This window comes from Ananas comosus, linkage group 23 (assembly GCF_001540865.1).
Source record: "Ananas comosus cultivar F153 linkage group 23, ASM154086v1, whole genome shotgun sequence".
NCBI classification, from domain to species: Eukaryota; Viridiplantae; Streptophyta; class Magnoliopsida; order Poales; family Bromeliaceae; genus Ananas; species Ananas comosus.
In genome coordinates this window covers 3,008,645-3,026,363 of record NC_033643.1, presented here as the reverse complement: position 1 = coordinate 3,026,363, position 17,719 = coordinate 3,008,645, and the positions used below count along the sequence as shown (strand labels likewise).

Genomic DNA, 17,719 nt, shown 5'->3' with positions numbered 1-17,719 from the left:
AAGATAATAAATTTAATTTCAATTTAAAATATAAATTTCAAAATATTTATTGTGAGATACAAAAGGTGTAGACAATAATTTCCATGGGAATCCAAAGGACAAACAAAGAAGAGGAGGTTCAGAAACTGCACTGTTTTTGTCTTTTTTTTTTTTTAGGGTAAACTCCTGTGGTTTCGCACTTTCTCATTTTAGTATCATGTGGTTTAAAGTATATCAAATTAATATCCTGTGGTTTTATTTTTCGAATTTTAACTTTATTACTAGTTTAACGGATAGTTAACATGTTATCCGTTTCGTTTATTTCATTTAGAAATAAGCTTAGCTGAAAATGTGATTTAACTAGGATTCGAACTTGGGACCTCGGGTATCAACCACCAAGCCGTTTGTCACTTGCGCTGGGACGATCGGTCAGTTTAACGGATATTGAAGGGTTGAAGTTTCTTAAAGTGAAAAAGCACTAAATCACGTTTTTTGGATGCAAAAAAATTTATGACACATATTTGGGATAAAAGCAAAACAAAAAAAAAAACAAAAAAAAACAAAAGAAAGAGAAAAAGTCCTTGGAATAAAAGCTATTATGGGATTCTACCTAAGTTTGTAGGTTTTTTAATTATCATTTATTATTATTTTCTTCATAATTTATCCTCATGTTTGGTAGGTCAAATATTGCAGTTGCACAAAGTTGTTTATTCAAAGGCCCTCGTAATAATCATCGCAAAAGTGTAAAAAGGGAGACTATTTTATTTTTAGCCTGTTCTCACTCTTTGCTTGGGACCAAAAAAAAAAAAAAAAAAAAAAAGGGCACAAATCCTACAGGTTTGAAACAAACTTTTCAACTAAAAAAAAACAAACTTTCCTAATTGATTTTTTTAAAAAATAAAATAATTTTAGTTAATTAAGAGGGCACGATCTTGGTCAGCAACTGACTTAGATGACTAATAAAATTTCTAATTTCCTAATAGAAATATAATATGCAAATAAAAGAGTGAAATATTAATCAGGTCTCAATCAAAAAACCAATATAAGGGTCACCTTATAAAAAAAAAAAAAAAAAATGATGGGGACCGGTGCGTTCGTCTGCCGCTGTGTGGTTTTAAGATTCATGTCATTTTATTCGATGATGGAGATGGACATTTAAGTATGAGGATGAACACGAAATTTTATTTATTTTTAAAAAATAATTCAGCTAAAAAAGATATATATAAGGTTTGAAACGTGAAAAATCTCACGTATTAATTATCAAATTTTTTATCACTTACACTAAAAAGATTCAATACTGAAGCGCGAAATTTGAAAACAAAAAATATCAACCATCAATTCTTTGTCAACGTACATTAGAAACAATAGTGGCTGAACGGAAATTTGAAGAACAAGGGGCACAATTACAGGACAAAGCCAAGGAAAGAGATGGGTACCACACCTTTTCAATTTCTCCACTTTTTTTTTTCTTTTTTTTTTTTTTTTTATGTAAAGATTTTTTCAATTAAGGGTTAAGATTGTACGCACAATGTTTGGCTTCTCTTCATGAGCTACTATCCATTATTAATTGCCAAAATATCATGAGCCCTATTGTATTATTATTATTATTATTATTATTATTATATAATTAGACATTTTTGGAAGGTCGCGGAATACCATGCTCAGACATAATTCCCAGAAATGAATAAATATCGGACTTTTTTTTACATTTATTAGTCAACTCAATAAAAAAAAAAATACAAATAATTCTAACAAATTTATACATGCATGAGTAGTCCTCTCGTTGTCATGCAAGCGTTTAGGTGACATTCAATCACCGTATTTACAAAGGACTGGAGTATGGATGTGAATACAGTGATTCAATCACCATGTTTAAGCACGACGATTCATTCACCGTGTTCAACTTAAAAATACAAACATGACGCTCTCATGGTAAAAAGAGGGCCGTATGTGCAAATATAAATTTGTTAAAATTATTTGTAAAATTTATTTTTTGAAAAGAGCTGAATGCAGAAAGAAAAAAAGCGCATAAATAAATAAATATATAATTGGATTTCAGGAAGGAGAAGCCTCTGCTCATCAACAAATAGGTATAGATTTAACACAACAGCACAGCTGCAGAATCTGTTGATGAGAACTCCAGTTATGGAGATTATACTATAGCCAGAATAAATATGTTGTAGTTTAACATGCAATGCGAATGCACTCGTGAATTCGACTTTGCCAAAGCTTCATCGGCGGCCTAATCTTTGAATGCAACAGGCACAAGCTGCACCGATGATAAAAATATGACGAGGAAATGGGAAAAGAAAAGATGCAGGCTGCCGTAGCAGAACAGACCTGAACTTGTGGTAAGTACACCTTGTATCTTCGGAGACAGATGCAGAAACTATCTGAGATTCAATCCCCATTGAGATTTAAGTCCACCGGTATCTGCTTCTAGTATGTAGTTTGCTACATGTGACGCATCATGTGTTGACAAAAGCACTAGGGCCCCATTTGAAGCTCCGTTCCCTTGCGTTGGATTCGGATTGAAGAAGCGAAAGTGAATGGTAGGACCCAGTGGAAAAGGGAAATCTGCTTAGCTCGGACTTCATCATTTTGTTCTGCACCTGTGCGAGAAACTATCTATCTCCGGCGTTTCGACTCTTTCCTCATGTCTGCGATATAGCTCTCCATGTTGCCTTTCTCCCACAGCCGTCTCGACACGAGATCATTCCTGACAGAGTCGTCTGCGTGAAACATAAGACGAGAAGTGATGACACTGGAAGTTTCATCAGGCATAATGGTTTGGAGTCTGAAATGATTCGTTACCGACATCATTCCGACTTAAAATAATGGCAGGTCTTATCTTGTAACATACTTTGTGAGGAAGCATCATATCCTTCGACAGATGTTTATTTTAGCGCGTACAACAATTTGCTAAATATATTCCATAAAATTTCCTGATGATAATTACCCATATTATCCCATATGTTAGGAGGCATTTTGAGACGAGTCCGAGTCAAGTAACAAGCATCATCCCATGAGTAAGGATATTTCTTTATCCGATAACTCCAAAGCCAACATATTCTCCAGAGTAATAGCTGGAAATGCAAAATACATACTTGAGAAAACAAAACACCAAATACTAAGTCATAGAACAATTTTAGCTTCCATGGAACCAACTAACCTTTCCTAGAGTGTAAGGTAAGAGCGCAAATTGAACACCGTAAAGTTTCCACACAGAGGGTTTGTCAGCACCCTGGATTTGTAACTCCAGCTCACTGCCAAGCTCCTCTTCCATTTTCCTGGGATGAATAATTAAGCATCAGATCTCAACTGGCGGCTACACATCAAAGATATATTTCAAAATTTTAATATTTCTTAGAGCATTTAGCACATTTAACCTACAAAGCTGTAAATCAGGCACTGTAGCACATAAGCTAGAAAACAGGAACAACAGCATAAGAATATACAAGTAGATAGGGTGATATACAAGAAACTCGATTGCAAGTTCTTTATCTTAGGCTTTAGTCGACGATTGCATGCACTCTCATATTAAGTGATATCCACATAAGTCGGCTACGTAGTCTTAAGTTCTCCTGCCTGTCCTAAATAATTTCTCACTAAATTATCTTTTTTGTTTCATTACTTATTGTTTTCTGCTTTGCGTCAAAATTTTATGAAAATGCTACACTTTTCAGAGTCCCTTCATAGTCATTTTGTTGGGAAGAAAACCAAAACTACCTTTGCAGTGACTCTGTTTTGAGATATATATCAACTAACAATTACATGAAAAAACAACAGAGGAGAACTTCTGCATGTGAACCAGAAGCAACGTAAATTTCAAGAATCAAACACCTTCACAAATACTCCAGCTTATTATGTAAGTATCAGAACCAAGATACCAAATCTACAATAAAATGTATCAAATTTGCTCAACTCTGTGGTGTTCAAAGGATCGAGAAAATTCATACTTGTCCATTTGTTTGTGACCCTTCTTCTTGGTTGTTATTCCCCCAGTTCGTTCGAGCTGCAATGCCTTCAATCTATTTTGGTAAGCAGGAGTCTTCTTGACCATGCTAATAGCCTAAAATAAGTATACAAGAATCTAGTTGGTCAGTATCCTTCTATAGCAAATTAAATGGGTTGGATCATTTGTTTAGTTGTCTAGTTGTTGTCAAATAAAGAAAATAGAAAATGTATGTCAAGCAAGTATAAATATTCCACATGGAATGCTGCAAAAAAAGAGAAAAAAGATTTGAAGTATCATAAGCACAACCCTTACACATTCAGTTAATCACATCAGAACACGTGAGAGAAAATGTTGCTAAATAGAAACCAATATTCATATAGTCCCCAAAATGCACAAATTATTTTCCTCATTTGTGAAAAGACAATTTATACATACATTTGAATTTGCTTGAAAGAAAAGGGAGCTTTTAATAGACAAAATGGTCACGCCATGGCCCATGACATCATCCAAGTATACAGTTTCAGTTTTAGTCCCCAATTTTCCCGCTTTTTATATACATGTTCTAAGTTAAAACTATCGCATTATATATATTCTAAGTGACGACCCAAGATATGCTCAGGCCTGCATATCCCATATGTGCTATGCAGTGGAAACAAATGCAATTATAGACATCGAGGTAAAAGCTTTATATTTGACAAGGCATTAAATGAACATTCTTTGGTAATATATATTCCAGTACCTGTGTGTACCTTGTCCACTGGTTTAGATATTGCATTGCTGAAATAACCAATAGAAGGCCCACCAAGACAGCTCTGGGATCCTACCGAGATAGAAATTATGAAACAATTGGTAAGCTTAGGTGCATCTCCGATACCATTCTTTAATAGACACGACAGATTAGTATAAAAGTAGAACAACCAAAGAAGCTTACTGTTTTATGCCCATAATATGCATGATAGTATCTGGCAGTATTGTAAAATACCTGAAACAAAATAAAGCTTGTCACAGCATCACTAGTACGATGGCATGGCTATATTTATAGATGCCACCAGTAACTGGTATGAACAACATGAATAGCATAATCAACCATCGAATTACGTAGATAATTTATAAAGGATACAAATACAAAGCAATATGGAGAAAGAGCCAATATGGAAAACTATAAAATGCAATATAATAGGCGACTTGCTCGTGTGCTCATTACTAGGAGTCTGAGCCATATGCAGATGTGGTCTACGTTGTGCAATAAAGCAACTGTATCTGCATAAGCAGAACACCACTTTTTTACAATAGTGTAGCAAATAAAAGGCTAATAATGCTAAAAGATATCAGATAAGTTATGATAGATATCCAGTAATTAATTGAATCTTGCACAGAACCAACTGCAAGGACTTGCAATTCAGAAAGACAATGACAAGGAAACATACATCACTTCTTCCAATAGAAACCAAACAAAACTTCATACATCAAAATCTAGAGCTAGCGTCGGACTATACACTATTAATTAGGAGAAGCTTATAGAAGCTTATAGACAACAATATTAAGCATGTGATTCGAAGGCCATATAGTTGAGACAATTTCAGAGTAACCAAGAATTTGTAGAATGCTAACAAAAAGTTACCTCCTCTGGATGTGCAATTGCATAATCATATTGCCCCCTTGTGGATTCATCTCTCAAAATCTGGTTAGTTAAGTACAAAAGAGGGTCAATAATCTTGTTACCACCACTAAAATACAAAAATGTAAGAGATTAAAAAGGTATAAAAACTTGTTATCAACAAACTTAGTTCATGGGACGAAAAAGAGAACATAGGGTTGTCACTTCATAAACTTAAGGTCGACGTACGAACACCAAAGGCCTCTATTACTTCAGATACTACAAAGACCATATGCTCTTTTCTGTCTACTACTACTGTCACATATAAGTTTCTTGGTTTTGTAGGTATACTTAGAGAAATAGATATAGATTTTTTATAGACATACCAAGAGAACAAGAATTGCTTAGAGAAACAGGAACAAATAGATGGTCAGAGGAAACTAAGAGAGAAACAAAAACGAGCATTTGCTTCTGCTGATATTCTCATCCCTGTCGACAAACCGCCATTTGCCTCTCACTTTTGCTACTATCCAATCCTTTTAAATTTACCAACCGTTCTGGACAACTCTGTGCAAGCCTGCAGGCCTCCCCTAACAAAAGCTAACCCTACTTCTCACTGTCAAACTCCCTCCACTGACCATTGCTTTAACTTCTTCGACTTGGGTTGGTACGCAGCAAACAGATTGGATCCTCACAATGTCTGAGGTCCTGCTAAATTGACTGATCGACAAAGCCTTGCATTTGTTTAATATCGATCCCCACACCCACACCCAATGATTACGATGATGAACAATAGCGTTCAAGAGCATTTCGCTACCAAACAATTCAAGCACCATTGCTTGCAGCAGGCCACGATTGAGAGAACAGAATCTCACTCACCACAAAGTGTGTGCAGATCCAATCACACTAATCTTTCGAATCCTCCATATTACATCACCAATTTAGTAGTAGAAACTACTCAAAAAATGCAATTTGCATATGCCTACGCCTACCAGAGATAAAAAAAGAAACTGAAAAGTCGATTCCAACCTCATAAGCATTCGCAATTTTAACGAACAGCTTTCTCGACTCAGGATCGGAATTTTTATCCGGATGGCTGAAAAAACAGAGGATGATCAAAAGTTAAAAGGTTTTGAATGTAGATGTAATAATACCAACTAAAATCCTAAGCAAGACAAAAAGGTCAATTCCACCAACATACTATTTAAGGGAAAGCTTGTAGTAAGCTTTCTTAATCTCCGATGCATTCGCGCTCTGTGTAACCCTGAAAAATGAACAAGAAGGAAACAAAATTATCAGAAAATAAAAAAAGAATCACTAACAAGAAACAAAAGTAAATGCTAAAAAAAAAAGCGTTTTGCCTGAATATCAATAAATTTTTTCCCGCATAAAATATTACATTAATTTCATCCTGTACTTCCCCGCTGCCTCAAATAGGTACGAACATTATAAAAATGAGTCGGTGTGGGTCATCGGTTTTAATAGAGTAGAATCATAAAAATTAAACAAGTCGCTCACTAAATCAGAAACTTTGATGCTTTAATAAAGTAGAGTCATAATTCTAAGCAAAATTATATAAATCAAACAAATCGCTCAACAAATCGCAAATTTCGACGTTTTAATACAGCAGAATCATATAAATTAAACAAATTGCTCAACAAATCGCAAATTTGGATACCGAAACTAAAATTAGATGCAGAGATGCAGAACCAACGTGAAATATAAAAACTCATTTCGGTAAAGTTTTGCATCCGAATTCAACAATCCCTCTAAAATTTAAGCGGTAAGGTCCAAGATCGAAACTAATGCATATTTATCTACAAAAATTGCTATAATTGATCCAAAAAGAGCGTAAAAAGGGGGATCTGGGGGTAATACCCGAGGAGATCGTAGCAATCGTCTTCGTCGCAGTAGATGGAGTGAGACGAGGGGACATGGAGGAGAATGAGGAGGAGGATGATGCGGACGAGGACAAGGGAATTGGCGAGGGAAAAGGGAGGCGATGGATCGATCGATCCCATCCCCAACCCTCGCAGTTCGAATCAAATCTCTAGGGTTTGTGACGATGCGAGGGGTTTTAGATCCATTCGGTTTAGAAACATACCATGCTAAGGAGTTTTGAGAAACGCATCGGAATGAGATCTAATAAGTTGAGCTATGATTAACAGGGATGTTAACGGGTATGGATACCCGAAACTCTATCCGAATCCGAACGCGAAGAATCCGAACTCCGAGAAGGCTGGTTGATCTGATAAAAAAATTGAAAAAGAAAGAATTTTATGCGCTTTAATGTTTGACTAGTGTAATACCCGCGCGATGCTGCGGATTTAAAATTTTTTTTAATAAATTTTAGTTTTTTATATTTTTAAATAATTTTATAAGTCTAATTATTAATTAAATAAAAGTTATATAAAAATAATTTAATAGTTAATTTTATTTAAATAAAATTTATTAAAACGACAACTTATTTTATAAAGATTTATGCGAAAAAAGATTTGTGATAAATATATCAAAATAATTTTAAAAAAATAGAAGGAAATAAAATAATGAAAGAATTTGTTTATAAAATTAATTTATATATATACACATACGCATTATATTTCTAAAATCTTACTCCTCAATTTAAATTATGTATTTTTTTATACATCGATCAAATTAGATTTTATTATGCGATTTATTATGTGTTATTTAATAATAATTAACTATTATATTTATATACAATGAATTTATTAATAAATTAATTATTTAATTAATTTCATAGAGTTTAGAGATTTAAATTTTAAATTTAAAGTTTAAATTTGAAATAAATATTATAAATTATTTGAAATTTAAATTTAAAATTTGAAAGTATCAAATTTTAAAGTTTTGATACCTATATGAATATATATATATATATATATATAATAGTATACCCAGAGAGAGAGAGAGAGAGAGAGAGAGTAAAGGGGGGTTTGAAGGGACACGTGTCACCCCAAGGTCCCCCCAAACCCTCCTTTAATGTAGAGAAATAGATAGAAATAGATTTGTTGAAAAAAAAATTTCAGCTAGGTTTTTTTTGTTTGCAAGAAAAATATAGATAAAAATATATTTTATATTTTTATTATATATTGTTATATATTATTTATATATAATAATTACCATAATATATTATAATAATAATTATTATTATTTTTAAATTAAATTTATTCAAATTTATTTTATATTATAAGTATGTAATATAATAAATTATGCTATTATACTATCGACAGTACCAAACTTTCGATGCTATCGAATATTCGGATGTTGGATAAAAGAATGTACGATTAGGATGATAGTAGTCCTTCAGAATTGAGTGATTGCCTGGTTGAATAGTGTGATCTGACCATAGGGAATGATCATCGATAATATACTAGCCGGACGCGTAGTATAATATATACAAGTTATAAATTTAATACTATATAATATAATAAATAAATAAATATATCTTTATAAATAAAATATTATATATATAGAGAGAGAGAGAGAGAGTTTAGCTCGAATGTTACTGGTTGCAAACAGGCTCCATTGTCATCCATTTGTTTTCGATGATTGAACCTCCAAATTGACGATTGGCATCACTGAACATAATCTATACCACTCGAAATATTTAGAAACCAAATTTTAAATCCTTTCGACATTATTGGCCTAATGATCAAAGGGTTTCAATATTTATAATATTAATGGTAGATATAAAACGTTTTCTCATTTAACAACGTAAGGATATCCGAATCAATTAAATTTTGGTTAGAAAATTTTTTAAACTATTTAGAACAAGATATATACTCTTAATCTTCATTATAAGACTACTATCATTATTTTTAAAGGATATTCATTTTCAGTCATTCATTTTTGTATCCACTTGATGGACAAGAGAACAATATCGAAAAAAATATGAAATTTGGTTCCTAGATATTTCAAGTGATATAAATTATATTCTAACGGTGTTGATCGTCGATTTGGAGGCTTCATCATCAAAAATAAATAGGTGGCAACGAAACCCGTTTGTTACTGATAGCATTCCAGCTCAACTCTCTCTCTCTCTCTCTATATATATATATATACACCGCAAGTGGTAAAGGGTAACTGTCTCTATTGCAAGTGATAAAGAACTTGGTAGTTGTACCTAAGATTCTAAGTTCAAATCCTAATTGATTCACATTTTCAATTAAAATTTATTTATAAATGAAATAAATGAATGAGGTCGACTCAGGCAGTCCACACGAAGTCCACTTCACCTCATGGACCGCATGTTCCACTATTTTTTAAATTAAACTACTTTTCAAACTAGTTTTATATTATATAATATATAGATGTTAATGTTATATTTAAATTTGTATTATAAAATTTAAATTCTAATATAATTTGTTTTTAAAATGTGATAAAAAATAATTATTTTGTGTTCAGATTTTTGGACATCTACTCGGCCCGAAATAATAGTTTGTAGGCCATATCACAGCCCTTGTACCGCAACTTAAACTCACTTTAATCGATCATGGCACAAAAAGAACTAGAGTATTTTATTCTTGAGTTATTTACATGCACTCCCCGTAAATATATTGAATAACATATATATTTTTTTAAAGCGAAATCTTTTATATTTATTTCTATAAAAATTCTAACTTTGCCAAATATATCCATACTGTTAGGGTCCGCTAGAAAAATATAGTTAATCATAGGTGGAGTACTTAACCATGGTTAATGAATAAGATAAATTGACCTTTTACGCCTCTTATATTATTTATAATGGGAGAAAGAAAAAAATTGACCGCTCAGGATTTTTGAGAGATATTTGTATATAATTTTAATAGTTGAAATTTTTGGTAGAACATATTTGTGATGGCAAAAGTATCATTTTACTTATCTTTTGTTAAAAAATAAACAGTGCTTCATTGATAACAAACCAGAAAATCAAATATGAATATTATTGGACTTTTGAACAAATAAATATAAAAAGTTGAATTTTCTTGGAATATATTTGCTATTCGATATGTTTACAGAAAGCTAGTGTCGTGGCCCGCACGGCCGAGCACAATTGTGAGCCAGGTCGTGGCCCGCCACGACTACTATAGTAGCCGTGCTGGCCCGGCCCTACGAGTCATTTCAGCGGCCCGTAGGCCTGGCACGGCACAGCACGGCACGACCTCGATACTTTTGAGGCAAAAGTTAGCCAGGCCTAAAGGCTAGGACAACGGCTCAATAGTCGTTGGGTTGGGTCTTGGGTATTTTTTTTTTTTTTTTCTTTTTTTCGAAAAAATATTAAATTAAATCGCTCAAACATAAGGGAGATCGAACCACTGACATTTTGATCAGTGAACAGGTATCAACCAATTGTATCACAACAAACTATTAGTCTTTACGTCTCTTCTTTTTTATTTAGTAAATTACATTAGTAGGTGTCTTTTTTTTAAGTGAAAAAAATGATGTAATGAAGAAAAAAATTATGTTTGATTTTTTCCTCTATTGTTTGCTAATTGGTTGTATAAACAATATCATTTTATTTTAAATACATTTTTTATTTTTAAAAATTTTGTACTTTTCTCTAATGTAATTATATAATATGATTAATTCAAATTTTATATATTTTTTTGTATTTATTTTTTCGAATATCAATTTCTCTTCAAATAATAAAAAATTATGAAAAAAACTAATATTAATTTTATGTTAAAAAGTTAAATTTATTGTGATTTTTTTAAATTTATAAAAGTTTTAAAAAGGTTGGGTATAATTGTGTATATTAAAAACTATAAGTTAAAAAGTTATAATTTAAACTCTTTTTTTAAATTTTTTTTAAAAAAATCACAATAAATTTAACTTTTTAACATAAAATTAATATTAGTTTTTTTCATAATTTTTTATTATTTGAAGAGAAATTGATATTCGAAAAAATAAATACAAAAAAATTTTTTAAATTTATAAAAGTTTTAAAAAGGTTGGGTATAATTGTGTATATTAAAAACTATAAGTTAAAAAGTTATAATGAAAACTCTTTTTTTAAATTTTTTTTAAAAAAATACAAATTTTATGTAATATGATTAATACAGACTTTATATATTTTTTGTAATTATTTTTTAAAATATCAATTTTTCTTCAAATAATAAAAAATTATTAAAAATATTTAATAGAAGAGTTTTCAAAATGTTGGGTGTAATTGTGTAAAGTAAAAGCTATAAGTCTATAATTTAAAAAGAAATTATTCTTTTTAAACAAAAATTTCTAGAAAAAAAGCGGGAAAAATAATTTTTTTAATAAAATCTGGGTTGGCACGAAGCCCGGCTAAACCGGTCGGAACGGCTCACCCCAAATTAATAACCGGGTCGGGTCGGGCCGACCCTTGGCTCGAAATGGCCCGAAAAATGTGGTCCCGGCACGGCCCACATTACATCCCTATTTGGAGATATATGAAATTAACCCTTTATTTTTTTCTTATCAAATTTGATTTTAAGAAGGGTGATATTTTTTTTGGCTATTATATTATACTGTATTTTAAAGATTTTTTAAATTTTTTGTATTATACTTTTTTTTTTTAAACGCATCACTAAACTCTTTTTAAAAAATTCTACACTATAAGACTTGTTAAAAATGATAAGAGTATATATTCAACTTATTTTGATATAAAAATAATAAAATATAAAAAATTAAGAATAATTAAGAATAATTTGATAGGAACTTTTAATGAATATATAATGGAGTAGGGGTGTAAACGAGCCGAACACGGAAATACGCTATGAGCTGCCAGGAATATAATTAAAAAGATTAAAGAATAATATAAAAAAATAAATATAAAATCTATCAATAACTTGATCTAATAGTCGAAGACTTACATATAAATGAGTCTTTTATACATTAATCTTTGTCATTTCATTATATTTTTTCTAAAAATTAAATAATAAAATTATATATTATATAATAATGAGTTGGTATATGATGATAGTAAAGGAATATAATAGAGAGATAAAATGTGAGGGAGTAGGGAATATAAATATATGAGATTGCCCAGTGGCCGGAGTATCCGGAGGATGGGAGCTCCGAACACAGAGACAGGAGAGCGCTGACACCCAGCTCGTGTTCGGTCTCGTTTATTTAAACGAGTCGAAAAATTTAGCTCAGTGTTCGGCTCGTTTACTAAGAATGAGGCGATCTCGATCTCATGAACGTTATTTATGAGCCGAACATGAGCTGACTCCGCAAAACGAGCTGGATTACCACTTCCTAATGGTTGGTTAGGTATAATAATAGTTCTCTAACTCGAGTAGTGTTAGTTAATATGCAATGCATTTAAATTAGGAGTAGAAATGATCAAATGGATAAATCTAATTATGAAAATCTTGGTAGCACTAAGTGTTTGGTATCATCGATAGCATTGTAGTCGGACTCTCTTCGAAAAAAATAATATAATACGTCAAATAAAAATAGAGTTAATTTAATATAGCTCCATATAAATATACTGAATAGCAAATACATCCCCACAAAGCTTAACTTTTCATGTTTATCTCTCAAAAGTCCGGTTATATTCATATTGCCTCTTTTGGTTTATTACTGTTAGCACATTGTTTATTTTTTAACAAAAAATATATAAAATGATATTTTTTGTCATCATAAATATGTTCCCTCTAAAAGTTTCAATTATTAAAATCAATTTACCTTATTCACTATTAAGTATTTTAACTATGGTTAACTATATTTTTAACAGTGGGGTTAGCACTTTTGCAAAAATATATTTACTATTTGATATGCTTACAAAAAAACTGTACAATTAACTCATAAAAATAATACTAAAGTTAAGTAGCGGAGTGTGTAATTAGTCTCATTTTTTCTCCAAAAAATAGAACGAGGAAAATGAAATTAAAACCATAGACGAGTCATTTATTTAGGAGTGAGAATTTTCTTAATCATGTTGTTGTTACGCAATTAAGGATAGGCCTCTCACGAAATTAATTTTCTTTTGACAACAAAATAGAAAATTGTTTTCAGTGATTATTACTGATTGATGATAGAATAGAATTTCAAACAATAATATTGCTGTGTTAATTATAATATACACTAGTGTAGGAACCCGCGCGAAGCGGCGGGTAAAAATTATAATAAATCATAAATTAAATCTACAAATAAAAGAATAAAAAAATAGCAAAAAATAATCAATATTTGATTGGTGAATAATATAAAAAATATATTGAAATTTTTTTTAGAATGAAAATATAATCCAATGTAGAACAAAGAAAGAAAACAAAACAAAACAAAAACTATAAAAGAATACAAATTGTTGCATAGATAGGAATTAAAAAAAAACATAATTTAATACAAGAATAAAAGGGAACGAAAAAATAAAAACTAGAGGTGATTTCGTTGAGTTGGTTTTATTACTCGATGAATTATAATAGGTTATGATTTCTTCTTTTCTACATCAAAATCAAATTTCAAAAAAAAATTACCAATTAAAATAAAATAAAATTAGGAGAGAGAAAATTTATTTTGAGAAGGAAAAAAAGTATTTTTAATTCATAAAAATATAAAATCTCAGTTGAAGCGAATTCGATTCGTAACTCTTAAATTCACTATCACCTACTTCTTCTCTATATTAAATAAAATCAAAATTATAAAAATTAGTATTTAAAAATTATTATTAATAATAATTTGAAACCTGCAAAAAAAAAAAAAAAGGAAAAAAAAGAGAGAAGAGCGAGCGGATGTGGGTAGGTGGGAGAGAGTGAGGGAGATGGAGGGACAAAAGTTTTCTTGAAAGAACGAGTTAAAAATGAAGGGACATACACTGGAATAAAAGAGAGATAAAGAAAACATAGGATGAAATAGGGGGAGATGAAGGGTTGTACGGTGGAAGGAGGGAAGAGAGAGGGGTCCACTTATTAAAAAAAAGAAAAAAAAATGGAAAAGTTTTAAAAAATAAGAATTTGCCACATCAGCTATTGTATTGAAAAATCATATAGAGTTATAGATATTTGTTGTATAATACTGCGCACTTTATAGTGTCTTACGTCGAGAAAATTTACTGTGTCACACTTGCACCACGTCATCAATACAAGCTAATAATATTTCTTCTTTTGAAAAAAAAATAAAAATATTTTTTCTATAATCATGATGTGATCGATAAACCCAAAAGGAACCATTTGATTGGTTGGGGACATCACATCACTAATATATTCAGCACATTCTCAAATTTTTGTAGAAAGCGCGATTGTGCATGGAGACCGGAGATGCATTCTCCTACAAAAGTGAGGTGGTTTGTGCTGGTTTAAAAGGGTCAGCATATACCCTATTTTACTGCGGAAAGTCAGGTTGTGTCGAATTACATTCAAAATGGCAGAAGGTCGGGTTGGATCGAGTCATGTTCGAAGTGACATGGAACTGGTTAGCTCGAGTCACAATCAAAATCCATGGGCGCTGCATTTATGCGTTTTAAGTGAATTGGTTGTGTATTTCTAACGGCTCCTATTTTTTAGAATTAATAGTTAGCACGAACGATACAAAAAATAGTATTGCAGCCAACGATTTGTTGGCTTAGGGAGGTCAGTATTCTATTATGTGGCGGAAAATCAGGTTGGACCGAGTTATGTTCGAAGCGGCGTGATGCTAGTTGGATCGAGTTACAATCGAGACCTGTAGGCACTATGTCTATACATCTTAAGTGAATTGATTAAGTATTTTTAGCAGTTCAAGCTTTTGGAATTAATAGTTGGTGCTCTGCTGATGGTTCAGAGTGGTTGTCGGTGAGTGGTGGTAGGGTATATTATGCATTAATTTTCTTAATTCTAATGCAAAAAAGGAAAAAAAAAAAAAAAAAAAAAACAGGAACTGCTACTGTGTTAGGTTCAAGGAATAAAGAAAGAATAAGAGATTTATTCCTCTTATTCTTAAACGGTGTTAAGAATTACTAAGAATTACTAATTTTCTCTTAATGGGTTATTCCGGAATTAGTAATTCCACCTATTGGATAATTCTCTATCTTATTAATTCCTCTACTAATTAAGTTATAAATAATTATAAATTATAATTAATTAATACAATTAATTTTTTTATAATTAACTAATTATTTATTTAACTTATTAAATTAATAAATATTTAAATAATAATTTATTTATAATTTATAATTAATTATCTAATTAAATAATTAGGTATTTGATATGCTTATTCAATCATTAACTAGTATTTATATTACTTAAATAATTAATATTTTAATTTATCTAATTAATATATTAACTAAGAATATAAATAATAAAAAAATTAATTAATATTAACATATTGACTTATTTTTATAATTATTTACTAATTAACATCATCTTCATTTTCTCATATAGTAATTTTAATTAATTAATTTATTAACTCATTAAAATATTATTTTACTAATACTAAGATGCTTTACATAATTTTTTTTTATATGCAATCATAATTACTTTTATTCCTACTATTCCAACCCAATCACCCAAACGTAATTTTTCTTATTTCTCTAAATTTCTTAATTCTCGTCCAAATACAAAATTGAACTAATTCCTATATATCCCACGAGCGATACCTACTCAAAGAATAAATAAAAATAGCAAGGTTTCGAGTTCTGCAGAACCTCTTTGGAGATTTCGGAACCAAACTTTGTAGATTTCGGAAAGTAACATCAAGATTCGGTAAGTGGATATCATGGTACATGATCGACCACAATATAATAAATAAAAATAATACTAAAATACAGTATAGTAGAGTGTAATTTACTATACGAAATTACAGTATAGCGAGTAGTTCCTCAATGCTTGCTTAATCTGAAGAGCGTATAGTGGTAGCCTAATGACAATATAGTAAATAAAAATATTAAATTATAATATAGTAAAGTATAATTAAGACGACTACTACTACTGCTAATAATAATTAAGGTTTAAAGTGCCGTGACATGGGGGCGTGATGCTGTCTGCCTGGCACGGTACGGCAACTGCCGACATATAGTACGCTTGCGTGCCGATGGATATATATGATCTACTACTGGCACGCTTTGATACAGATTTATTTTAGTTTTTTTTTTTTTGTTTCAATAAATTATTATAATGTTATTTTGAAAGATTTAATTAAATAATTATAAATATTTGCTATATATAGCTTACTATACTCGTTAATATAAATATTTGCTATATATAGTTTACTATACTCGTCAATTAATATATTTGTAAATTTTTTGTATGTAAAGTACAATTATAACTAATGCAGAATATAAATTTTTCCATGTTAAAATTTTTAAAGTGCAAAAATATCTTTTTTTCTTATCTTTCTTTTGACTAAAAAATAGTACATTTATCAAAAAAATTAAGTAACAAATTATATGACAAATAAATTAAATAAACTTAAGTATCAATTAATTTAGTTTAGTTTTTAATTTTATCAGTATTTTTAATCTTTTAGCGCAAAAATAAAATTATATATATATATTTAATGTGACTCAAAATTTGTTTATTTAGTTTGATTTTGTTATATATCTTAATTCGTTAAAACTTTCACGGTGTGATAAATTTTGATAAACTAATTTATGAAGAAAAAATAAATATCTAGTGAAAGCGGAGGGCTCGGACAAATTTTTTCTCGGTATATTGATCAACAAAAAAAATTAAATTATAGTTTTTGACTTATCTAATAAGTAAATTTTTGATTTGTAATGTTTTTTGGGGTGCATGGAGTACCCGCCGGAATATTTTGGGTATCCTAAACAACAAAATAAAAAGAAAAAAAAAAAAGTCTGTGCCATGGCACGTTGCGCTGTGCCGCTCTGTCTCGTGCAGCACGGCGCTGCGTGCAGCGGCACGGAGGGAGTCCGAGATCCCCCCCCCTACGGTGCCACCTTATGGTGGCGTGGTACGTGCAGTCCCGTGCCGTACGGGACGGGGCGGCAATTTAAACCTTAATAATAATAATAATAATAATAATAATAATAATAATTTTTTTTACCCCCACTATCATTGAAATTTTATCTGAAAATTACTAAAAAACTCTTCTAAATCTCAAATTCCATTTGGAAGAATTTTTAAAAATCAATAAGGGTATTTTGATCGACCTAGAATATATTAAATATTTTTAAAAATTTGAAATATACATTAAATAACTCTTTTAAATATTATAAATTAAATAATAAAAAATCTTCCCGAATTCGAACGCACGTGGTGGATGGACCGTGCAGGTGG

At 30.6% G+C, this 17,719-nt stretch overlaps 2 protein-coding genes across 2 annotated transcripts in view; both read right to left on the bottom strand.

Annotated features, from left to right (window-relative positions):
- The window catches only part of LOC109728364 (protein trichome birefringence-like 11), a 12,054-nt gene extending 9,664 nt beyond the window's left edge, over nt 1-2,390 (bottom strand). Inside the window, exon 1 of the mRNA XM_020258754.1 lies at nt 2,320-2,390. Within this exon, the coding sequence (XP_020114343.1) occupies nt 2,320-2,390 (71 nt within the window). The remainder of the gene's footprint in view (nt 1-2,319) is intronic.
- LOC109728250 (dnaJ protein ERDJ7) lies at nt 2,009-7,668 on the bottom strand. The gene is made up of 10 exons (XM_020258617.1): nt 7,413-7,668; nt 6,736-6,798; nt 6,564-6,630; nt 5,559-5,618; nt 4,869-4,919; nt 4,677-4,757; nt 3,939-4,051; nt 3,152-3,269; nt 2,939-3,065; nt 2,009-2,711 (listed from the first exon to the last, which is right to left on the bottom strand). Exons 1-10 carry the CDS (start codon nt 7,553-7,555, stop codon nt 2,608-2,610), a joined length of 927 nt encoding a protein of 308 aa, XP_020114206.1. The 5' UTR covers nt 7,556-7,668; the 3' UTR covers nt 2,009-2,607.

Coding starts and splice junctions, on each gene's coding strand:
- LOC109728250 (XM_020258617.1), bottom strand. CDS start 7,555: ATGGGATCGATCGATCCATCGCCTCCCTTTTCCCTCGCCAATTCCCTT. Junction 6,799..7,412: donor GATTGCTACGATCTCCTCGG/GTATTACCCCCA, acceptor TTCATTTTTCAG/GGTTACACAGAGCGCGAATG. Junction 6,631..6,735: donor TACAAGCTTTCCCTTAAATA/GTATGTTGGTGG, acceptor CTGTTTTTTCAG/CCATCCGGATAAAAATTCCG.